Genomic DNA, 24,495 nt, shown 5'->3' with positions numbered 1-24,495 from the left:
GGCTGCTGGGCATGGCTATGTTCCAAGTGGTACAACCGCTAGGAACACCGGTTCTACCGGCTATACTTAATACAACGGTACAACCAGGCCACCACCGCCCAACCACCATAGCACAACAAAACTGTGGCCGGTTGGGGACCGGTGCTGGGCCGATTCAACCGCCGAGGGTGCTGGGGAACGTCGCATGGGAATCAAAAAATTTCCTACGCGCCCACAAGATCTATCCATGGTGATGACCATCTACGAGAGGGGAGAGTGCATCCGCATACCCTTGTAGATCGCTAAGCGGAAGCGTATATAACATGGTTGGTGTAGTTGTACGTCTTCGCAATCCAATCACGATCCGTCCCGCGATCCCATCACGATTCGTCCCGCAATCTCAGCACGATCGGTCCCCCGATCTCATCACGATCCGTCCCGCGATCTCATCATGATCCGTCCCGCGATATCATCATGATCCGTCTCGTGATCTCATCACGATTCTAACCGGTCTAGTGCCGAACGGAGGGCACCTCCACGTTCAGCACACGTACAACTTGATGACGATCTCCGCCTTCTTGATCCAGCAAGAGGGGCGGAGAGGTAGATGAGTTCTCCAGCACGACGACGTGGTGGTGGTGGTGGTGGTGGTGAACTAATCGAGCAGGGCTTCACCAAGCTCTATTGAACTAATCTAGAGGAGAAAATGACCTAGAGAGAGAGAGGTCATCACGTGGCTTATCAGCTATAGGGCTGCCCTCAAATCCTCTAGTATATATAGGAGGGAGGGAGGGAGGGGAGGAGGCAGCCTCAAAACCCTCAAAGGGTTCGGCCGAAGTGCAGGAGGTGGAAGAGTCCACCTCCAATCCTACTCCTAGTAGGATTCCTCCCTTCCCCACTTGGGTTTCTTTCCTTCCCACCTCCTAGCTGCATTGGGACTTAGTGGAGGGTTCGGCCAGCCCACTAGGGGCTGCTCCACGTCCTCCCACAGCCCATGAGACCCTTTGGGGTGGGTGGGCCCACCTAGTGGACCCCCGGAACCCATTCGTCACTCTCGGTACACTACCGGAAATGCCCGAAACTTTTCCGGAGTTCAAAAACCACTTTCCTATATATCAATCCTTACATCCGGACCATTCCGGAGCTCCTCGTGACATCCGTGATCTCATCCGGGACTACGAACGACCTTCGATCACCAACATACATAACTCAACTATACCGAAACGTCACAAAACCTTAAGTGTGCACACCGTGCGGGTTCGAGAACTATGTAGACATGACCCGAGACACTCTCCGGTCAATAACCAATAGCGGGACCTGGATGCCCATATTGGCTCCTACATATTCTACAAATATCTTTATGGGTCGAACCGCTATGTCAAGGATTTAGTTAATCTCGTATGATGTTCCCTTTGTCCTTCGGTATGTTACTTGCCCGAGATTCGATCGTCAGTATATCTATACCTAGTTCAATCTCGTTACCGGCAAGCCTTTTTACTCGTTCCGTAATACAAGATCCCGTAACTAACTCCTTAGTGACATTGCTTGCAAGGCTTGTTGTGATGTTGTATTACCGAGTGGGCCCCGAGATACCTCTCCATCACACGGAGTGACAAATCCTAGTCTTCATCCATGCCAACCCAACAGACACCTTCGGATATACTTGTAGAGGACCTTTAAAGTCACCCAGTTACATTGTGACGTTTGATACACACAAGGTATTCCTACGGTGTCCGGGAGTTGCATCATCTCATGGTCATAAGAATAGATACATTGACATGCAGAAAAAGTAGAATAAAAAGACATGATCATATGCTACGTTCATAGTTTTTGTCTTGTCCATCACATCATTCTCCTGATGATGTGATCCCGTTATAAAACGACATCTTATGTCTATGTCCAGGAAACCTTGGCCATCTTTGATCAACGAGCTAGTCCTTCACAGGCTCACTAGGGATAGTGTGTTGTCTATGTGTCCACACATGTATTTGAGTTTCGAGTCAATACAATTCTAGCATGGATAATAAACAATTATCATGAACAAGGAAATATAATAATTACCAATTTATTATTGCCTCTAGAGCATATTTCCAACAGTCTCCCACTTGCACTAGAGTCAATAATTTAGTTCACATCACTATTTGATTGTAATGAATCTTACACCCATACAGTTCTTGGGTTTGATCATGTCTTGCTTGTGAGAGAGGTTTTTAGTTAACGAGTCCGAAACATTCAGATATGTGTGTACTTCAAAAATCTGTATGTCATACTGTAGATCCTTCTACCACGCTTCACTTGGAACAATCCCGAACGACAGCTCCACTATATGAATCCGGTTTACTACTCAGAGTTATCCGGATTAGTGTCAAAGATTGCATCGACGTAACCCTTTACGACGAACTCTTTTATCACCTCAATAATCGAGAAAAAAAAATACTTAGCCCACTAGTTACTAAGGATAACTTTGACCCCTTGATTGACTCATGGCAAGGCACACATCAGGTGCGGTACACAACATGGCATACTATAGAGCCTATGACTGAGGCATAGGGGACGACATTCGTCCTTTCTCTTTCTTGTGTCGTGGTCAAGCTTTGAGTCTTACTCAAATTTCACGCCTTTACAACACAGCCAATAACTCCTTCTTTGACCGATCTATTTTGAACTCCTACAAAAACTTGTCAAGGTATGTATTCATTGAAAATTTCAATCAAGCGTCTTGATCTATTTCCATAGATCTTGATGCTCAATGTTCAAGTAGCTCAATCCAGGTTTTCCTTTGGAAAACTCCTTCCAAATAACCCTTTATGCTTTCCAGAAATTTTACATTATTTCCGTTCAACAATATGTCAACCACATGTACTTATCAGAAATTCTATAGTGCTCCCACTCACTTTCTTGGAAATACAAGTTTCTCATAAACTTTGTATAAACCAAAAGCTTTGATCATCTCATCAAAGCGTATATTCAAACTCCGAGATGCTTGGTCCAGTCCATAGAAGGATCGCTGGAGCTTGCACACTTGTTAGCATCCTTAGGATCGACAAAACCTTCCCATTGTATCACATACAACCTTTCCTCAAGGAAACCGTCGAAGAAACAATGTTTTGACATCCTATCTGCAATATTTCATAATAAACAATGCAACAACTGCTAACATAATTCCAACAGACTTTAGAATCGCTACGGGTGAGAAAGTCTCATCGTAGTCAACTCCTTGAACTTATCGGAAACATCTTTGCAACAAGTCGAGCTTTCTTAATGGTGACATTTACCATCATCGACCGTCTTCCTTTTAAAGATCCACTCCTACTTATTAGCCTTACGACCATCAAGCAGTTCTTCGAAAGTCTACACTTTGTTTTCATACATGGATCCTGTCTCGGATTTCATGGCCTTCAACCATTCATCGGAATCCGGGTCCACCATCGCTTCTCCATAGCTCGTAGCTTCATTGTTGACCAGCAACATGACCTCCAAGACAGGATTACCGTACTACTCTGGAGCAGTACGTTTCCTTGCCGACCTACGAGGTTTGGTAGTAACTTGATCCGAAGCTTTATGATCACCATCATCAGCTTTCCACTTCAACTAGTGTAGGTGCCACAGGAACATCATCTTGCGCCCTGCTACTCATTGAAGTGACGGTTCAATAACCTTATCAAGTTTCCACCATCCTCCCACTCAATTCTTTTGAGAGAAACTTTTTCTCGAGAAAGGACTTGTTTCCTGAAACAAACACTTTGCTTTTGGATCTAAGATAGGAGGAATACCCAACTGTTTTGGGTATCCTATGAAGATGCACTTATCTGCTTTGGGTTCGAGCTTATCAGCTGAAACTTTTTCACATAAGCGTCACAACCCCAAACTTTTAAGAAACGACAGCTTAGGTTTCTCCAAACCATAGTTCATACGGTGTCATCTCAACGGAATTACGTGGTGCCATATTTAAAATGAATGTGTTATCTAATGCCTAAACAAAAACTATAATGGTAATTCTACAAGAGACATCATAGTATGCACCATATACAATTGGGCGCGACTACAACGTTCGGACACACCATCAAACTATGGTGTACCATGTGGCATGAGTTGCGAAACAATTTTCACATTGTCTTAAATGTTTACCAAACTCGCAACTCAGATATATATTTACCTTCACGATTACATCGTAGACATATTATCCTCTTGTCACGACGATCTTCAACTTCAGTCTGAAATTGCTTGAACTTTTCAATATTTCAGACTTTGTCATTCATCAAGCAAATACACCCGTATCTACTTAAATCATGAGTGAAGTAAGAACATACTGATATCCACTACATGCCTCAGCACTCATTGGACTGCATACATCAAAATGTATTATTTCCAACAAGTCACTTGCTCGTTCCATCTCACTGAAAACGAGGCCTTCAGTCATCTTGCCCATGTGGCATGATTTGCATGTCTCAAGTGATTCAAAATCAAGTGAGTCTAAGCGATCCATCTGCATGGAGTTTCTTCATGCGTTTACACCAATAGGCATGGTTTGCATGTCTCAAATGATTCAAAAACGAGTGAGTCCAAAGATCCATCAACATGGAGATTCTTCATGCATTTTATCCCAATATGACTGAGGGGGCAGTGCCACAAGTAAGTGGTACTATCATTACTACTTTGTATCTTTTGGCATCAATATTCTGAACATGTGTATCACTACGATCGAGATTCAATAAACCATTCATATTAGGTGCATGACCATTGAAGGTATTATTCAAGTAAATAGAGTAACCATTATTCTCTTTAAATGAATAATCGTATTGCAATAAACACGGTCTAATCATGTCTATGCTCAACGCAAACACCAAATAACAATTATTTAGGTTCAACACTAATCCCGATGGTAGAGGGAGTGTGCTATGTTTGATCACATCAATATCACGTATATTCAATATACTTTTGTCGACTTTGCCAGCCTTCTTATCTACCAAGTATCTAGGGTATTTCCTCTTGAGTGAGAGTTCCCCTTATAACAGAAGCACTTAGTCTCGGGTTTGGGTTCAACCTTGGGTTTCTTTACTAGAGCAGCAACTGGTTTGCCATTCATGAAGTATCCCTTCTTTCCTTTGCCCTTCTTGAAACTAGTGGTTTCACTAACCATCAACAATTGATGCTCCTACTTGATTTCTACTTTCACGGTGTCAAACATCGTTAATAACTCAGGGATCATGATCTGTATCCCTGACATGTTATAGTTCATCACGAAGCTCAGTAGCTTGGTGGCAATGACTTTGGAGATCTATGTCAATCACTATCTTATCTAGAAGATCAACTCCCACTCGATTCAAGCGATTGTAGTACCCAGACAATCTGAGCACATGCTCAACGATTGAGCTTTTCTCCCTTACTTCGCATGCTAAGAATCTCGTCGGAGGTCTCATACCTCTCAACGAGGGGACAGGCCTAAAATCCCAATTTCAGCTCTTGAAACATCACATATGTTCCGTGACGTTCAAAGCGTCTTGGGCGCCTCAATTCTAAGTTGTTAAGCATTACACACTGAACTATCACGTAGTCATCAAAACGTGTATGTCATATGTTCGCAACATCCATAAACGACGCTCCGGGGGTAGCACACCGAGCGGTGCATTAAGGACATAAGCCTTCTGTGCAGCAATGAGGACAATCCTTAGTTTACGGACCTAGTCCGCATAATTGCTGCTATCATCTTTCAACTAAGTTTTCTCTAGGAACATATAAAAAACAATGGAGCTACAATGCAAGCTACAATATAATTTGCAAAGACATATTGACTATGTTCATGATAATAAGTTCAATTAATCATATTACTTAAGGACTCCCACTCAAATTAACATCCCTCTAGTCATTCGGGTGACACATGATCCAAATTCACTAACTCAAGTCCGATCGTCACTTGAGTTGAGTTAGCTTCAATGGTGAACATATCTATGTTGATCATATCTACTATATGACTCATGGTCTACCTTTTGGTCTCTTGTGTTCTGAGGCCATGTCTGTACATGCTAGGATCGTGAAGTTTAAGTCGAGTGTTCCGCGTGTGCAACTGTTTTGCACCCGTTATATGTGAACGTAGAGTCTATCATACCCGATCATCACGTGGTGTCTCGAAACGACGAACTGTTGCATCGGTGCACACTCGGGGAGAACACAATTTTATCTTGAAATTTAGTGAGGGATCACCTTATAATGCTATCGTCGTCCTAAGCAAAATAAGGTGCATAAAAGGATTAACATCACATGCAAATCATAAGTGACATGATATGGCCATGAACTTGTGCTTCTTGGAGAAGCACCGGCATGATATCCATCACCAAAGCACCGACATGATATCCATGAACTTGTGATTCTTGGAGAAGCATCGGCATGATGTCAAATCTGATTCAACTAAAATTGGAGAAACAGACACCCGCCAGCCATCTTGATGCAACAAGTTGCATGTTAGTCGATAAAACCAGTCTCTCGTAAGCGTACGAGTAATGTTGGTCTGGGCCGCTTCATCCAACAATACCGCCTAATCAAGAAAAGACTAAGGAGGGCAACAATCTGAACATCAACGCCCACAAACTCCTTTGTGTTCTACTCGAGATGTCATCTACGCATAGACCTAGCTCATGATGCCACTGTTGGGGAACGTCGCATGAGAAACACAAATTTTCCTACGCGCACACAAGATCTATCCATGGTGATGACCATCTACGAGAGGGGAGAGTGCATCTACATACCCTTGTAGATCGCTAAGAGAAAGCGTATATAACGTGGTTGATGTAGTCGTACGTCTTCGCGATCCAATCACGATCCGTTCCGCGATCCCATCACGATCCGTCCCGCGATCTCATAATGATCCATCCCGCGATCTCATCACGATACGTCCCGCGATCCTTCCGATCTAGTGTCGAACGGACGGCACCTTCATTATCAAATGACATCTTATGTCTGTGGCCAGGAAACCTTGACCTTCTTTGATCAACGAGCTAGTCCTTCACAGGCTCACTAGGGACAGTGTGTTGTCTATGTATCCACACATATATTTGAGTTTCTAATCAATATAATTCTAGCATGGATAATATACGATTATCATGAACAAGGAAATATAATAATAACCAATTTATCATTGCCTCTAGGGCATATTTCCAACACATGGTGCGGGCTGTACAACCGCCCGGGGCAGCGGTACAACCGCTGGAAGAAAAAAAACGAGAACTGCCATAACTTCTGCAAATGAGCTCCGAATTGAGAAAACTCAAGCTTGTTGGCCTCAAGGTTATAATAATAAGAGGCAGTTATGAAAATGCCAATGATATAGAGATGTGAAACCTATATGAATGAAGAACCGTCAAAAACTCCAACATTGAAAACATCATCGAAGATGCACATAAACTCTGTTTTCGATGAACTTGAGCTTTTCATGAAGATGACCATAAGCTCTACAACTCACAAAGAGAACCACCAAACAAGAACCAATAAAGATGATGCAAGGATGCAAATGGTTCGAGCTCTCAACGAACGATACGATCAAGCTACTCACTTGAGAGCCCCCTTCACAGTACAATAATCTATCCTAAAATAGAAAAAACTATCAAGGGCAAACCTATACCTTGCACATAGTCCACCTGAGCTAGAATATGACGATCTTGACTTCCTCAAGATGGACCACTGTGATAGCTTGGCTTATTAGGGATGATAGACTACTCATTTCAATAACGAATTCCTTCTTTTCCGGGAGCCCATTTGAACAGAACTCTTAGGTTAAGCGTGCTCAGCTTGGATTAGTTCTAGGATGGGTGACCGACCGGGAAGTTGATCCCGGATACACATGAGTGAGGACAAAGTGCGCAGAAAAGACTAGTATTGATATGTGGGGCCAGTCTAGATCCCGCCAGGAGTAACGACCGCCGGCGGGTGTGTCCGGGACGTTACAAGTTTGGTATCAGAGCCGACCCTTGCGGTTACACGGATGTTTGCGAACAGGTGTGCGGTCATGTTGTTCATGACATTTGTGACCCGTCGTGGCACACGGTATGGTACATGTACTGGACTGGATGCACAAACATTTGTACCAAGAGGGAACGCTCCTGTGGCCCGACGAGGACGTCGGTTCCTCTGAGTGGTGGTGTATGTGATAGCCTGGCTTATTAGGGATGATAGACTACTCATTTCAATAAGGAATTCCTTCTTTTGTGGGAGCCCATTCGAACAATACTCTCAGGTTAAGCGTGCTCTCAGCTTGGAGTAGTTCTAAGATGGGTGACCGACCGGGAAGTTGATCCCGGGTGCGCATGAGTGAGGACAAAGTGCGCAGAAAAGACTAGTATTGATATGTAAGGCCAGTCTAGATCCCGCTAGGAGTAACGACGATCGCCGACGGGTGTGTCCGGGGCGTTACAACCACCTTTCTTGATTGCATTGGCTTGATGAAGACTAGTTGATTGCTCCCCATACTCACTATGGGTGAGCCACTCTTCGGCAATATTGATGACGATCACCACTTGATGTCATCCTCCATGGGTTGTATGGGATCTTCCTCTTGACGCAAAACCATGAAAACACACCTAATCCCACATAAAACTCTCACACAAAAGCGTAATGGACAATGCTTACCATACCATGGGATCACTTGATCCCTCTCGGTACATCTTGTACGCTTTGTGTGTTGATCAACTTGATTTACCCTTTGACTTAGTCTTGATCAACATTGTATCTTTATGATCATTCTTTGGATAATACCTTGAATACCACCTTGGTCATCATATAAACTTCTTGAAATCAACATAAGGACTTCAAGAAGTGCCTACCAACAAATCCTTCGAATATAACTTAAGGCAACCATTAGTCCATAGGGATTACCATCAATTACCAAAACCACATATGGAGAACAGAAATATATTTATAAAAACATAACATGTTCAGATCTAAAATCATGACACTCAGCCCCACTGACAAGCATTAAGCACATCAAAGTCATATCAACATCAGTCTGAGAACATAGTGGATATTAGGGATCAAACCCTAACAAATTGGCATTGTTACATAGGAAAGTTCATCCAACTGCCATCTACCTCGAGTATGCTTACAAAGGAATTACGCACACATGATTGCGAACATCATGTGATTGTTAATAAAGAAGGGTTGATGGTGACGACACCGACAAATCCCTCTCTCCGGAGACACAAACGAGTTTCAAATCAAGGATCCGACGAATAATGGGAGGTGGCGACAGCTCCGTATCGTAGAATGTTATAATACATTTTTGTGGCTATTTATAGCGCCGGAATAAGATTAGACGAAGGTCTAGGGGCTCCACATGCGTGGGCTGCGCATCTAAGGGGGTGGCCACACTCCCTGGGCTTGTGGGCCCTGGGCGGCCCTCTTAGGTAGTTATTTGTTTCTGTATTTTTAATTTATCCTAAAATAAATCCCCGTAAAATTTCAATTAATTTCGAGAAGTTTTTATTTTTCGCAAAAACAATATTATGGTAATTCTCGTGAAAACAACCTCAACCCGAATGAGTTTCACTCAAATAATGAAAATTAGGGGGCAAACACAAGAACATAAATGTTTGGAAAAGTATATACGAGGAAGACGTATGAGTCAGGGTTTTGATCGGTCCTCGGTTGACCAATCGACCGGTCAACCATTATGAAAAAAGCGCAAAAAATATATGAAAAAATAAACCAATTGCAAAAAATCAAAATAAAGTTTGTGCATAAAAAATGTCCATGGGTTTGAAAATTAATTTAGAAATCCATGAATTTCATGATTTTCAAAAAAGTTCATGAAATTGAAAAGGAACCATGGATTTAAGAAGAAGACTCGAGATTTGGAGAAAGTTGATGAATTTGAGTAAAAGTTCATGGATTCGAAAAAGGTCATTGATTCAAATTGTATTTTCATGAATTTTGACAATAAATCACAGATTTGGACAAGCTCATCGATTTTGAGGACAAAGTTAAAGTACTTTAATTATTTTGTCATAAAGATGGAAAAAGTCTATGATTGAATGTATTCATCCATTTGAAGAAAGTTTTCGGGATTAAGAAAAAGTTCACAAATTTGAAGAAAAATCATTGTTTTATAAAAAAAGTGTTCATTAATTGGAAAAAGGCTCATGCATATAAAAAATAGAAGGAAATGGAAAATATCAAAAAATGAAAAAGAAAGAAAGGGAAAATGAAAATGAAAACAAGAAAGCGCACTACAGTTCATAAATGGACCTGCTCGCTCGGTCCCAAGGGTGCGCCCCGATTTTAATGAAATACTGTATAACCTGCCGCCTACTTCTCAAAACAAACAAACTCTATAACCGTCGCCTAAAGATGCGGAATAGGATCGGGGAGCAAGGTGAGGCAAGCAGCAATGAGCGCGTTCGTTTTTTAGACAAACTCTGAAGCTTTATTCATTAGTCACAATGTTTACAGGGACGAAATTAAGATCATTGGGTTGGTCTAACCAGACATGGCGGCTCGCCCCAAAGGATAAGACATGGCTCGTGAGTTTGTGAGTCTTGACACTCGAACTCCTAAATTCAAGACTAATGTTACATAAAAGAAAAGGTAGACTTCTGTTGAACAATTTTACGAACAATCGTCCCATATGCTCCTCTGATCTTCTGGTGTATGTCATCAACAACCATCTTATAATTTAAGGCAACTTGAACTTTCCTCTCATATAGATCATCCGCTGGTGCTAAGGGCAAATCCTATTTGACACTTCGGGCGCCGGTTAAACTTTTTAGATGTTTTTTTCATTTAGGTTTTTTCACGACAAGTTTTTCTTCGGTTTATCTTTTTTTCTTTTTAACTTTTCTTTACTATTTTTATTAATTTTTCATTTTCATATTAATTTTTATATATTTTTCCATTTTTTCTAAAAAATGCACCCATTTTTTGTTTAACTTTTTTTTAAACGAACATTTTTTTTCCCAAATCAATGAACCCTTTTCAGAATTTTACGATTTTTTTATTAAAGTTTTATGAACTTTTTTGAATATCGATGAAATGTTTTCAAATTATGATTTGATGAACTTTTTTTTCAAAGTAGATGAACTTTTTCTGAATTCTATGAATATTTTTTGAATTTGATGAACGTTTGACCCAAAAATTGATGAACTTTTTTTGAAATCAATGGATTTTTTTTCAAATTTGGGATGAACGTTTTTTCAATCGATGAACTTTTGTTGCATTTGATAAACTTTTTTATAAATCTATGTTTTTTTGGCAAATTTGGGATAAACTTTTATTAATCGATGAACTTTTTTCGAAATTAATGAATTTTTTCAAATCAATGATTTTTTTATACAAATTTGAGATGAACTTATTTTAAATCGGTGAACTTTTTTTCTAATCAATGATTTTTTTTTCAATCGATGAACTTTTTACGAAATTAATGATCCTTTTTTCAAATCAATGAATTTTTATTCAAATTTGGGATGAACTTCTTTTAAATCGATGAGCTTTTTTCAAATTAATTAACTTTTTTTAAATTCAGTATTTTTTTAATTCGTAAACTTTTTTAGAAAATTGATGATTTTTTTTAAATTTATCAACTTTCGTTGAATCTGATGAAATTTTCTGATTTTTAGATCTTTTTTTGTTGTTGAATTTTTGCAACGAAAGTCAACTCATGAACCGGCTTGGGAACCTGGTCAACTTCGCGAGAAAACCATGAACGACGCCCAAGCCAACAAATGAAGATACCTTAGCAAACGAGCACAGACGAAAAGAGTTTAGCACGCGCGTGAGCGCCAACCTCGCTAGTTGGCGCCGAAGGCGCTGGGAGCTCCTAGTCGGCGCCTTAAGCACCGGCTAGGAGAACGAGTGCCTACAGCCCTGCAAAATGGGCCGCTCCATTTCAGGGCTAATTTTTCTATAAGAAAAAAAAACTAAAAACCAGAAGTTCATAAAAGCGAAAATGGTTTATAAATTTTGAAATGAAAGTTCTTGAATTTGAAAATATTCACTGTGATCTAAAAAAAAGTTTACAAATTTTGAAAAAGTTCACGGATTTTGAAAATTAATTCATAAATTTTAAAAATGTTTTTAAAAAAGTTTGTTGAACTGAAAAAGAAATTCACAAACATAAAAAAGTTCATCATTTTTGAAAAAAAATCATGAGTTTCCAAAAGAAGTTCATCAAATTTCAAAAAATCATGAAAATTTGGAAAAAATTCACCAATATTCAAAAAAGTTCACCAATTTTAAAAACTATTTCATGAGTTTGAAAAACAATTAATAAAAACAAGTCTGCACTCTTTCGAAAAAAACAAGATTATATAAATAATAAAATGAAAATGAAAATTAAAAAAAATCCGGAAAAGCCGCCCTCACACTGGGCCGGCCCATGACCGGCGCTGCAGGCTCCGGTTAAGAAAAATGTACTTTAACCGGCGCCTGCAGCGTCAAATAGGATTTGGCGAAGGCGCTGACTAGGAGTTCCGGGTGCTAAGGACTCCCTTATGAGCAGAGCTTCCAGGTGGCCGTGGAAGCTCGTGGGTTCGTGGGTGGGCGAGCGTGGTACGCGGGCTGGCCCAATAGACGACGTGGACACGACTAGAGAGGTAAAGTCGGTAACTTTTCTTGCATGAATCTTGTCATCACGGAGATCGTCAAGGAAAAGGAATCTTGGACCGTACATCGGCTCATCAGGCAGGCTGGCCACAGCAGCCCCCTAAACCCATCGTATGCTATATAACCGTTGAGTTACGGACAAGGAATCTCGTTCCGTACGTGCCGTGGGCAGCCGAGCGGCGTCGAATTAACCCCTAACGTCCTCGCCTCCGGCAGCTCCCCGCACGTCCCGGCCGCGATCACCGGCCGTCGGCCGTCATGGAAGCAGCGTCAACGCCGTCCATCGCCATGCTGGACGCATCACCGTCGTCGGCCGCCATGGAATCGTCGACGTTGTCCATCGCCGTGCTGGACGCATCACCGTCGTCGGCCGCCATAATGGAAGCGTCGACGTCGTCCCTCGCCATTCTGGACGCATCACCGTCGTCGGCGGCCATAATGGAAGCGTCGATGTCGTCCCTCGCCCTGCTGGACGCTTCAACGTCGTCGGCGGCCATAATGGAAGCGTCAACGTCGTCGCAGCAGCCCGGCGAGGCAGCCTTGGCGGCGCTGTACCCGTACCTGGCTGCTCCCGGCGTCCGGTTCGTCCCGACCGAGCAGGAGCTCATCCTCTGCTACCTCCGGCGCAGGCTTCGCGGCGAGAAGCCCCCGACAGAGCTCGTGCGCGACGCCGACGTGTACGCGGTGCACCCGCAGCTGCTGAGTGAGTTCTTGCCCAATGCCCCCACCGTCTTTAATTTTTCTCCGGCCGATCGTGGTCTTCTTTGATCGAGTTCTCGCGTCTTCTTGATTGATGGCCGTATAGTATAACCCGGTTAAATTGATCCATGGCGTGGTTTGTTGGTTTTGGCAGCGGATGAGCTGGGCCCGAGCGAGGGGGGCTACTGGTACGTGTTCACGCAGAGGAACCGCAAGTACGCCAGGGGGGGCCGGCCGAGCCGGAGCACCGGCGACATGGGCCGCTGGAAGTCGGTGGGCAAGATCACGGACGTCACGTACGGGAAGGACAAGGCGAAGATCGGGTACAAGAACTCGCTGGCGTACGAGGTGTTCGTCTACGACGACGGCGGCGGCGGCGACTCCAAGTCCAAGTCCAAGAAGAAGCGGGTAGAGAAGACGGACTGGAAGATGACCGAGTACGTCGACGCCGGCTCCAACCGGCCCATCTCGTCCGACCCCAACAACTTCATGCTGGTCAGCCATCATCATCATCATCATCATCATCATCTCATGCCATGCATGTCCATCTTTGGTACCTAGCTAGAGTGTCTGTGTTTGATGCGTGTCGATCGTGTGTTTCGCTTGCAGCTCAACGAGTGGGTGCTGTGCAAGATATCACGCAAGCCGGATAAGAAGAAGAAGAAGAAGAAGAACGGGGAGGAGGAGGAGGAGGAGGATGAGGAGGAGGAAGGGGAGGGGGAGCAGGATTCGTCACTGATGCTCGTGGACGAGCAGCCGATGGACACCAGCCCCGACCCCAACCCGTCGCAGGTGCCCGCCGGCCTCTTACAGTACGTCGCCAACTGGTCGGACAGCACCGTCGACAGCCAGGTCGAAGGATCCGGCTCCGGCTCCGGCTCCGGCTCCGGCTCCGGTGCCGGTCTCCAGCAGGCTGCTGACAACGACCCGTTTGGGGTTTATGATCTGGGGCCCTTGCCTGAGAGCTGTTTAGGCCATGCCTTCAGGCATGATCGATGGCCCAACTATTATCAAGAGTACACCGATACTGATTCGTCCGGCGGCCGGCTCCGAACTCCCAGCGACCCTGACCCCATGGAGACCCCGCTGGGACTACCAGCTGCTTATCATGCGGATTTCTTCGCTGATCCTCCATCCTCCGCCGCCGACGGTCTTGAACAACACGCCAAGGTGGCGATTCTCAAGAGAAAAGAGCACGCCAAGTCGAGCGGTGACGACGCTGGGAACAAGGGCAGCGCGGCAGCAAAGAAGAGCTCCGGGCCTGCAAAATAAAATTATTCTGTTTAATGCATAGCAGGAGTACATTGGTAGATTTAGGAGTATATGTCTTTGAAACCTGCAAGGAACTGGATAGCATGTTGCAGTGAATTTTTGATAATAGGTGCTGGTTGGCTGCTAGTGGAGCAGTACATATTTAAGAGTTCATAACATGGATAGTGGTCGTCTGTTTAGGTGTGCTCATGCTGGAATTTAGCAAGGCGTACGTCTTTGAACCGTAAGATTTTCATACCAATTTAGCAAAGGTTCAATATGCATTTTAGGATATATTTAAAAAAGAATTATCACACAGGGGCCGTTTGAATCATATACGTACTAAGAGATTGAGTTTGCAAAATTCCTCTATCTCCAGAAATTCAAATTTCAGTACATTCGCAAAAATAAAAAGAATTCAAATTTCAGTAGCACTATTTAATTTATTTTTTTGAAATGAGGACTATATTTTTTTATCTCGTGTGCTCGAACCATAAGCCTCGGCTTAACACAAAACTCGCAGCGGGTGGACAGTCTCCAGCCATGGCGGGGAAGCAGTTCCCCTCCCTCGCGCACGGGCGCCCCGGCTCCTCCCGCTGCCTGCTCGCCGTCGGCGCCCTCCTCGTCTTCTCCGCCGTCTACTTCCTCCTCCTCTCCCCCTCGCCGCCGCGCCCCATAACCAGCCCGCCCTCCAACCCTAGCACCACCACCACCTCCTTCGTCGCCTCACTCGACAGCTTCCTCGACTCCCCCCACCGCCCCGCCGCCTCCCCCGCGGCCCCCGGGGACCTCAACGCCGCGATCCGGAGGGCGGAGGAGGCCCGGCTGTACGGGGACCCCCGGGGCGCGTGGCCGTCGGCGCCCGCGCCGCTCAGGGTCTACGTGTACGAGATGCCTCGCAAGTTTACCTACGATCTGCTCAGGCTCTTCAGGGACTCGTACCGCGACACCACCAACCTCACCTCCAACGGGAGCCCCGTGCACAGGCTCATCGAGCAGGTGAGCGAGCCGCGAGATCGAATTGGATCATTCACTGTCGCTTTGTTTTGATGCCACGAGATCTCCTTGTTCCCAGATTTGGTCGTAGAAAGCGCTTAGTTTGTAGCCTGCGGGGCATTTGATTGCTTGCTGGCTGAAAGTGGAGCATTAGTAGTAATGCTGCATTGCTATATTCCACTGTGATAAATCTGTTCTTTGATGCTTTCGGAAGATTTTCAAGTGTTTCTGAAATGAGCTGTATGCTAGTATGTTGGATCTCATAGTTATGTACTAATCTGCTGTAGGATTTCTCGGTATCTCTAGTATTCTTGTGACCCAATGTTGCTAAGCTAGTTATGTCAATGAGGCTCACACACTTCTCGACTGGATCTTATATTAAGTACTCCCTCCGTCCAATAATTCTTGGGGTTGTTTTAGTTCAAATTTGAACTGAAACAATGACAAGAATTATGGGACGGAGGGAGTAGTTTTTTGCGCTGTACTCCCTCCGTAAACAAATGTAAGAGCGTTTAGATCACTAAAGTAGTGATTTAAACACTCTTATATTTCTTTACAGAGGGAGTAGCAATTTATGTTTACAGCCTGAACAGAGAAATTGAAGATTGGGATTTGCATCTCTGTCTTGTGATGATATGTACAATATTTTGGTTGCTAGAGCTTTGAAGTGCCTGTTATATTAGCTACTGAGACTAGTTTGTCTGAATATGTAGATACTTGTCAATTCTTACAATATTCAAACATAAGGATGTGCATCGTTTGCTGACGATCTTCGGATCTCTTATTGCTGATACCCTGTTTCCATATAGCCTGAAACAGTGAACTAGGATAGCATGCACTAATATTGTCTAGATCAACCTTCTCTGCATGTCACAAATTAATACATCAGTTTTCCAACATTGTTTGTTAAATATCTGTACACTAAGTAATAGTGCAGCATTATGAAGCTGGAACTTACCATTTGTTTTGTTTTACTGTTTTAATTGATCTCCATTCACATATGCAGCATTCTATTGACTACTGGCTGTGGGCTGATCTAATTGCTCCTGAATCACAAAGACTTCTGAAGAATGTTATCAGGGTTGAGCGGCAAGAAGAAGCAGACATTTTCTACGTTCCATTTTTCACAACAATCAGTTACTTCTTGCTGGAGAAACAAGAATGCAAGGCACTTTATAGGGTGTGCGAGCATTTCTCAAGGTTTAATTTTTTAGCTAGTATTTGTTGTAGGACATGCATATGACCAAGCTACACTTTGATTCTTCAGAATATCAGCTGGCATCAATTATTAAGAAAAAGTTATTTGGTTCTGCAGTGACACCAGAAATCATAACAACGCATGCCATGGAATGAACTCAATATTTTATGACTATCTGTAATGTTTTTTTTGGGGGTTCACCTGGCTGTAGGAAATATCCAACTCTCTGTCTAGATTGCAAATTATTAATTGTTTTGTTCATCCCTATTTATATTCAAGATGATCTTACCATTACTTACCTGGAATCAGGAAGCTTTGAAGTGGGTGACTGATCAACCTGCTTGGCAACGTTCAGAAGGCAGAGATCATGTTATTCCTGTTCATCACCCATGGTCTTTTAAGTCAGTCCGAAGATTTGTTAAGAAAGCAATATGGCTTCTACCTGATATGGATTCTACTGGGAACTGGTATGGTCTTCATTCCTTTATTGTTCGCCACAGTGCCTCTATGCTGCTTGCATACGTCAGTTGAGCAACACAACTCATGTTTTCCACCTTATATCAGGTATAAACCTGGGCAAGTTTATCTTGAAAAGGATGTTATCCTTCCATATGTCCCAAATGTTGACCTTTGTGATTATAAGTGTGTGTCAGAAACTCAATCTAAAAGAAGTACATTGCTGTTCTTCCGAGGAAGACTTAAAAGAAATGCTGTAAGTTTCTTGCTACTATTCAAGCTTTTGATAAAATCAGATATATATATGCAATATGCATTGATAGTTCCACTTTTCGTTGTCTTATTTGCCTTTGGTCTTTCACCTTGTTGACCTTGCTTAGGGTGGGAAGATACGCAGTAAACTTGTGACAGAATTACAAAACATAGAAGACATAATCATAGAAGAAGGGTCTGCTGGGGCTAAGGGGAAAGTAGCAGCTCAGACTGGCATGCGCAAGTCTCTCTTTTGCTTGAATCCTGCTGGGGATACTCCATCTTCTGCTCGCCTGTTTGATGCAATTGTTAGTGGATGTATCCCAGTTATAATCAGCGATGAGCTAGAGCTCCCTTTTGAAGGAATACTTGACTACAGTAAGGTATAGTTGGCCCATTGTTCTACAACATGCCTTACCATTGTCCGTAATTTGAAGCATGAAGGTTCGCGAAAGACCCTTGGTATATCTTACTGGAGCTCCAAAACTTTACCTGTTACCTGAAAAAAATGAGGATATTTTGCTAGTTGAATCTCATGAATAACAAACAAATATTTCCATCTCTATGAGTTACTAACAAGTAACATGAGAACTATAGTTGCATAGTTGGCATTTGGCGATGGACAGGTCTGGGATCTGTACTTCAGTGGCATTGACTGTTGTAGAATTAATGCAATCTATTTTTTGACATATAACAATTTTTCTGCACCAATGATGTTTCTGAAGCTTGTGTAAAAGTTGGCACGGTGTCTATGAAATCATTGTACCTAGGAATTATTTATTTTCTATATACTTACACTGTGAGATGGACCGAGAAGATGTGTTGGTGATATCGGTCACTATAAATTAAAAAAATGGTGTGTTAGCAATATCAATCAATTAAACTGTAGTAAAGACGTCTATATAGATGTGCAGATGTGTGATCATGCACTGAAAGTTTATACATGCAGTCTGTTGGAGATGCATATATTACATCCCATCAAGATTTAAGCTTACAATTTTATTTTAGCATGATGATTATGTATTTGTGTCTCACCATTGGTCATCGGCATTGGTCTGCTGCGTTTGGAGAACAAACTTTTCTGTACTGTGAAATAATGACATGTTACTTCATTGTGCAGATAGCATTGTTTGTTTCATCAACTGATGCTGTGCAACCTGGCTGGCTGGTGAAGTACCTAAGAGGCATCGATGGCAAAAGAGTCAGGGAGATGCAATCCAATCTTCTCAAGGTTTGCTTTTTATTTTAAACTTAAATACTACTCCGTCCGTATCTAAATAATTGTAGTTCTGGAGAACTAGACTAGTTCTCCCCAACTACAATTATTTAGGTACAGAGGTTGTACGATTTAAGGGTATGCTTGCCAAAATTCTCTCTATGAAAAGTTTGGCTAGCCAAAATTTCAGTGAAGGTCTTGCTTGCCCATGATTTGGACAATGTTGCCAAGAAAAACGAACTAGAGTGGGTTAAGTTGGTATGGGCAATATGCCAATTTTGGTGTTTTGGGCACCAACCAAATTTACCCTTATGTTTCTTGGAAGACCCACCTTCTTGACTATTTTTACCCGTGATGCATTGACAGTACTCGAGGCATTTTCTTTATTCGAGTCCTGCTCAGCCCCTTGGACCAGAAGACCTTACATGGAGAATGGTAAATTCCCTGGCATTCTTCTAGAGTTGTTCATCATATTATACTTGCAAAATAGAAGTGTTCTTTTGCTGCTGCATCAGTTGTGAGCTCAACAACACCATAAGGCAATTGTTTTATCTGCAGTTTCGTTCCTATTATGTGTAAATGTTGGGAGTAAGAAATACAGTAATCTTCACTATAACAGTTTATCCGTTCCATGCCCGAAATGCAGATTGCTGGCAAGCTGGTGAACATCAAGGTGCATATTCAGCGGTCGCGGCGCGTGGTCAGAGAATCAAGAAGCGTATGCACATGTGAGTGTAGGGTCGGGAATACTACGAGGATGCTCTGAACCAGCTTTTTCTTTGTAGTATTTTTCCAGTTCCCGTAACGCTGTATTTTTTATTTATTTTTTGACGGGGACGATGTAGCTCTTCTTTACATGTCATTGGTATGAGTTTGCCCCACTGTTACACTCGCTTGTAAATTGCACTACTTGAAAAATCTAGCGTTAATTTGTAACTGATGCTCCAGTTGGAGAATTAAGATATGCAGTGTACTACTACATCGCTTTTATGGCCAAGGGCCTGTGGCCTGAAGTTCCTGGTGTAGCTGTAACTTATTCGTAACCCAGAGACGTTTTCAGTTATTATGAATATTTAAAAGCAATTATCGGGAATCTCCTCAAGAACTGGCAATGCATACCACAGACTCCAACCAATTCTACTCCCTCGGTTTGGGTTTCTGAGGTGTACACACATTTTAAGGAAAACTTTGACCATGAATTTGATCAACAAAATATGAGTTATATGCTACATAAGTTAATGCCATTGAAGACTTCTTTTGAATGTGAAGAGTCAACATCATAACTTTCTGTAGCATATAAACCTGAACAGAACCCAACAGAGAACAACCGTGGCAGGAAATTCTAGACTTTGAAGCCAGCCCACTGGTCTGAATGTACTTGAAGCCATATTGGTTGCAACGAGTTTTGGTTCAACCTGAGCTACCCAAATACTAAGGTTATCATACAAAACTGACCTCGCAAGGCCTACGGTCACAGAATCACAACAAGCTACTTTGTCCTTGTGTGACAATGGGCATTGCAGAGCTTGACAAAAGTCTACTATCTCCACTACGGCGTAGTCATGAGGGGAGCCATTTGAGACGCTCCTACCTCTGTCAGACTTGAGCACACTTCCTCTGTCAGACGCTCCTACCTCTGTCAGACTTGAGCACACTTCCCTCCTAGGTACCACCAGAACGACCCAAAAAATGATCTGCGAAAGACCAGCACAAGTTAGGTTCAGAAAGTAGAGGTGGGCTGGTTTACAAGCATTAGAAACCATTACACAAGTAAAGTAACAGCTCAAAGTTTATATGGTGTAAAAAAAATTTAACAGAGAAATCCTATGCAGGATATGAAACACATCGACATATTATCATAAATACCTGACCCAAATAATTTTGTAAAACAAATTTAACAGAGAAATCCTATGCAGGATATGAAACACATCGACATATTATCATAAATACCTGACCCAAATAATTTTGTAAAACAAATTTAACAGAGAAATCCTATGCAGGATATGAAACACATCGACATATTATCATAAATACCTGACCCAAATAATTTGTAGCAAGAACAACTAAACCATGAAATGTCTCGAGTTATTAACAGAGAAGCTGAAAAATTCTCAAGGCACTAGACATGAATTACATTGTTCATTCTTAACAGAGAAGCTAAGAATTTCTACATGCCACTAGACAGGAATAACATTGTTCTTGCATGCATTCCTACATACAACACAGTTTCCATGTAAGCACAAGTAGTACAGCTACAGCGAAGCTAAAATACAAATATCCCAACTAGTATTTATCAGCATGAATTGCTTTGCTTATCAAAAACGAATTAGATGACTGTAAATATGCATGACAAGCAGGGATGCCCAACAGCAAAGGAGTTACCTAGCAGATAGATTGGCATGTTGATAAGCAGAATGCACATCTTCCATAATCAGCAGAAATAGCCCCGGCAATTTGAGGATCCACAAAGGCAGCTCTTAGCTCCAGGGGAACCTATACCACCAGAATCGGTTCCAATCTCACCATAGTCATAAGTCAGCTCTGTCATGGGAGGGATATGCTTCAATGCAAAGAACATGATATGTGGGTGACCGTCATCTCCATGGTCAAACTGAACCGGCTGCCAGAAGGCGTTAGGGGAACAACTATGGTTCATGAAACGTGAGATGTTTCCCTTTCTCTTTGCACTTATCTTGATAGGCAGCGGCTCAAATGTATCATCTGAATTATTCATGCTTTGCTCCCCCATCAGTTCAGGTCCACAATTCCATTTTAATGTCTTCTCACCAGGACACACAGTCTGAAAAAGGTAATCATCTTCACCATCATCCAAATTCGATTTACCATCATCAATAACCTCACCAACATACTCACAGATAAATGAGCCAGCCCGTATAGGATCCCATGAACGAAGACCCCAGCCTCGATTTCCTGTCCTAAAGATCTCAAAGTGAACCCTAACCCCCTTCTGTGTCACCCTGTTACGGCAGTTAACTGAACACTGGCAAGATTCACCACATTCATATAGCCTATTCTTGCGGCATACAAGCAAGCCTGTTGAACTATAAGGTAAATTAGCTCCATTAAACTTTGCACAACCACAATCGGTATCAGTGGGCAGACAAGCGTTGAGGCACGAACAACCCTGTAATGGTTTCATAGAACTTAGTGGCTTTGGGTACTTGACCTGAGTAATATAGGTGAAAAGGCCTGGTCCTTTCTCACTGTTAATATCATTGACAAGACACACTGGAAGATTTTCAGCACCAGATGATAGATCAGGGTGTAGAACTCTACCTCTAGTTGCTGGATTTTCTACCCATTTCTGGGACATCTTCCAGATTGACATTCCCTCGGGTTGTCCTGGCTCCCGCAGCAGCTTGTACTTGAAGCACTGGATCCCAGTCTTTGTTCTCTCCTTCCAGGACTCATGGATCTTATAGAGGCCATCATACATATAAACCTTCCCACCCAGGCAACCTGGATCTTTAAATCCCCGTACAACCCGGATCACATTCTTTCTCAACAGGCTCGTCTGAAGAGCAAGGTTACCTCTCTCAAGCTTCTGGTCATGCATCTCCTCATTGTTCTTGCTACTACCTCCTGAACCACTGTAGACTAGTGTGTCTGTAGCATCATCTTCATTCTCATAAACACCTGCAGCGACAATACATATTGCTACAGAATCATCATCCTTATCACCAAAGGTGTGGGTCATATAATCAATTCCAGCCATGGTAGGAGAATGCAAGCCAATAATGCATAGCTCCATCCTGAAGTAGAAAATATCCCCTATCTCGATTCCAGGGACAACTCCAATCCTCTTGCCTATGTTAGCCCTGAGATTACGTGCCATCATCATCGCACCAACCTTAAGGTCTGGACGTTTGCTACTCTCTTGTGCCTGATCTACCTGAAGATATCTACGCCGCAGGGCCTCAAAGGTCATGAGAACCTCTTCCACAACCTCCCTGGGATTGCTTGATGAAAGGGGCACCAAGGTAAACTCATTGTCAGCACCAGCCTTCCTGTAAGAGGACCTGTGGCGTTTGGCCTTCACAACATTGCTGTCATCACTGCCGAAACCGCCACTCATCTTATATCCACTTAGGTGGGACGGCCTCTTGATCTTCCGCCCAGATGCTGACGTTTGGTTGCCAGCCAAATGCTCATTGTCATCGTCATCGTCGTCCAGTGGTATAATTGTTGGCGGTGTCGACCTGTAAGCTGATATAGGGGTGGCATCAATTGGACAGTCAGCGGTGGCGCCAGGATTTGTAGCTCCATTAGCAGCATACTTATCAGCAAAGGCGGTAGCCTGTCCTCCACCGGCATCCTGGCCACGAGAAGAGGCGGGCTGCCCTCCATAAGCATCTTGAGCACCGAAAGCGGCAGCGAATGACCTGAAAGCAGGATGGCCGGGAGCACCAAACCCCCCTGGAAACTGCCCAGCTGAAGTGACAAATACCAATGGCGGGGTGGTGTTGGTCAGGTTAAACGTATTGACCCCCAGAGGCGCAGGGAACATCGGAGCCAGAGTCCTCAGGGGCTGGACATCCAGGACACTCTGATCAGGGGTAGGCATGAAATTCGATGTCCGGTCCATGACTGACTCGCAGCAGCTGGATCCCTGCATCAAGCAAAGCAGAGTTAGTGTCCATGACATAGCACATCGGCGTGGTCGCGCCCGCGCGGAAATGTAAAGTTTCTAACTTTAGGTTTCCTGACGGGTCACAGCAGTTCGAAATGGAAGAATCGAACCAACCAGGAGGAAAACCCGAAGCAAAATAGACGACAATCGACATCGATTCCGCGAGCAAACGGATGGCAATCAAGCAAGCAGCGGTAAAAATGCCCAAGAATGTTGAAGGAAACCCTAGGACGCGCCGCCGGAGAGCAGGTCCCAGTCCGGCCGCCGGTCGGGGTGACTCGCCACCCGAGCTCATGAAAGGTGGGGTTTTTGGGGCGGGCGGAGGGAGAGAGATCCCACGACCTCCGCCCCGGCGGACCAGAGCAACACTGGAAGAAATCGCAAACCATGTACAGATTCGCACCTTGGGTGGAGAAGAGCTCACCTTGGCGAGTATCCGGGGCTCCGCTCCGCGGCTTCTAGGTGACGGAGGGAGCCATGGGAGCTGTTCTGTTCAACTTCGGGCAGGAGGGGAAATTTGGTGGGGGACTGTGGTCTGTGGGTGGGAGGATGGTTCGTTTGCTCCGGACCTGTCCCACTAGTAGTGCTACCCGAGAGGCGCGGCGGAGGGTCGCCACTGGTTTCTTCTCGCCCGTCAGATCAGAAAATCGACGCTTCAGATGTGATGGTAGTTCAGCTTTGCTTGTTTTTCGTGAGTGTGTATAAGAGCATCTCCAATAAAAGATGAAAAATTGAAGATGTAAAACATAAGGTGTAAAAAATTTACATCTTTAAAAAATATATTTTACATCTCTAAAAAGAGACAACTCCAACCGTAGATGTATATTGACGGCGACGGGAGGTGGAGAAAGGCCGGAGGAGAGTTGAGGCGGGGCAGCGTCGGAGGAGAGTCGGGGCGGCGGCGGCGGAGACGAAGCATGGCGGGACGCGAGCCAGGGCGACGACGCTGGGGATCAAGGTGGCGACGAGAGGTGGAGCGAGGCCGGAGGAGAGTTGGGGCAGCGATGGCGGAGGCAGAGTGAGGCCGGAGGAGAGTTGGGGCAGCGACGACGAAGGCGGAGGAGAATTGAGACGGCGGGGGGAGGCAGAGTGAGGCGGTCGAAGCGGGGAGTCGGTGCGATGGCGGGAGGCGGGGGTGGCGAATCGGGGGAGGCGGCTGAAGCAGGGAGTCGGTGCGGTGGCGGGAGGCGGGGGTGGCGAATCGGGGGTAGC

At 43.9% G+C, this 24,495-nt stretch overlaps 2 protein-coding genes and 1 pseudogene across 3 annotated transcripts; 2 read left to right on the top strand and 1 right to left on the bottom strand.

Moving 5' to 3' along the window:
- The first annotated feature begins 13,062 nt into the window (after nt 1–13,062).
- On the top strand, nt 13,063–14,620 carry LOC123441960 (NAC domain-containing protein 2-like). The gene is made up of 3 exons (XM_045118118.1): nt 13,063–13,267; nt 13,418–13,758; nt 13,873–14,620. The coding sequence occupies exons 1-3, from the start codon at nt 13,063–13,065 to the stop codon at nt 14,533–14,535; spliced, it is 1,209 nt and encodes a 402-aa protein (XP_044974053.1). The 3' UTR covers nt 14,536–14,620.
- Nucleotides 14,621–15,019: 399 nt separating this feature from the next.
- On the top strand, nt 15,020–19,622 carry LOC123444669 (probable arabinosyltransferase ARAD1). Its single transcript, XM_045121461.1, has 8 exons — nt 15,020–15,513; nt 16,517–16,690; nt 17,018–17,175; nt 17,273–17,420; nt 17,545–17,799; nt 18,537–18,647; nt 18,999–19,067; nt 19,279–19,622. The coding sequence occupies exons 1-8, from the start codon at nt 15,058–15,060 to the stop codon at nt 19,396–19,398; spliced, it is 1,491 nt and encodes a 496-aa protein (XP_044977396.1). The 5' UTR covers nt 15,020–15,057; the 3' UTR covers nt 19,399–19,622.
- A 241-nt stretch (nt 19,623–19,863) lies between these two features.
- On the bottom strand, nt 19,864–23,452 carry LOC123444668 (annotated as a pseudogene). Its single transcript, XR_006631018.1, has 3 exons — nt 21,015–23,452; nt 20,267–20,326; nt 19,864–20,223 (listed from the first exon to the last, which is right to left on the bottom strand). The product of XR_006631018.1 is annotated as a histone-lysine N-methyltransferase, H3 lysine-9 specific SUVH1-like (transcript).
- Between the last annotated feature and the right edge of the window lie 1,043 nt (nt 23,453–24,495).

This window comes from Hordeum vulgare, chromosome 3H (assembly GCF_904849725.1).
Source record: "Hordeum vulgare subsp. vulgare chromosome 3H, MorexV3_pseudomolecules_assembly, whole genome shotgun sequence".
Lineage (NCBI taxonomy): Eukaryota > Viridiplantae > Streptophyta > Magnoliopsida > Poales > Poaceae > Hordeum > Hordeum vulgare.
Note: the sequence above shows the minus strand (reverse complement) of the source record. Positions and strands in the feature narration are given on the sequence as shown.

Excerpts from the sequence above, each read along its gene's own strand:
- LOC123441960 (XM_045118118.1), top strand. The coding sequence starts at position 13,063 with ATGGAAGCGTCAACGTCGTCGCAGCAGCCCGGCGAGGCAGCCTTGGCG. Across the intron at positions 13,268-13,417 it reads GGTGCACCCGCAGCTGCTGA|CGGATGAGCTGGGCCCGAGC; the intron begins GTGAGTTCTTGC and ends TGGTTTTGGCAG. Across the intron at positions 13,759-13,872 it reads ACCCCAACAACTTCATGCTG|CTCAACGAGTGGGTGCTGTG; the intron begins GTCAGCCATCAT and ends TTTCGCTTGCAG.
- LOC123444669 (XM_045121461.1), top strand. The coding sequence starts at position 15,058 with ATGGCGGGGAAGCAGTTCCCCTCCCTCGCGCACGGGCGCCCCGGCTCC. Across the intron at positions 15,514-16,516 it reads TGCACAGGCTCATCGAGCAG|CATTCTATTGACTACTGGCT; the intron begins GTGAGCGAGCCG and ends TCACATATGCAG. Across the intron at positions 17,800-18,536 it reads GAATACTTGACTACAGTAAG|ATAGCATTGTTTGTTTCATC; the intron begins GTATAGTTGGCC and ends TTCATTGTGCAG.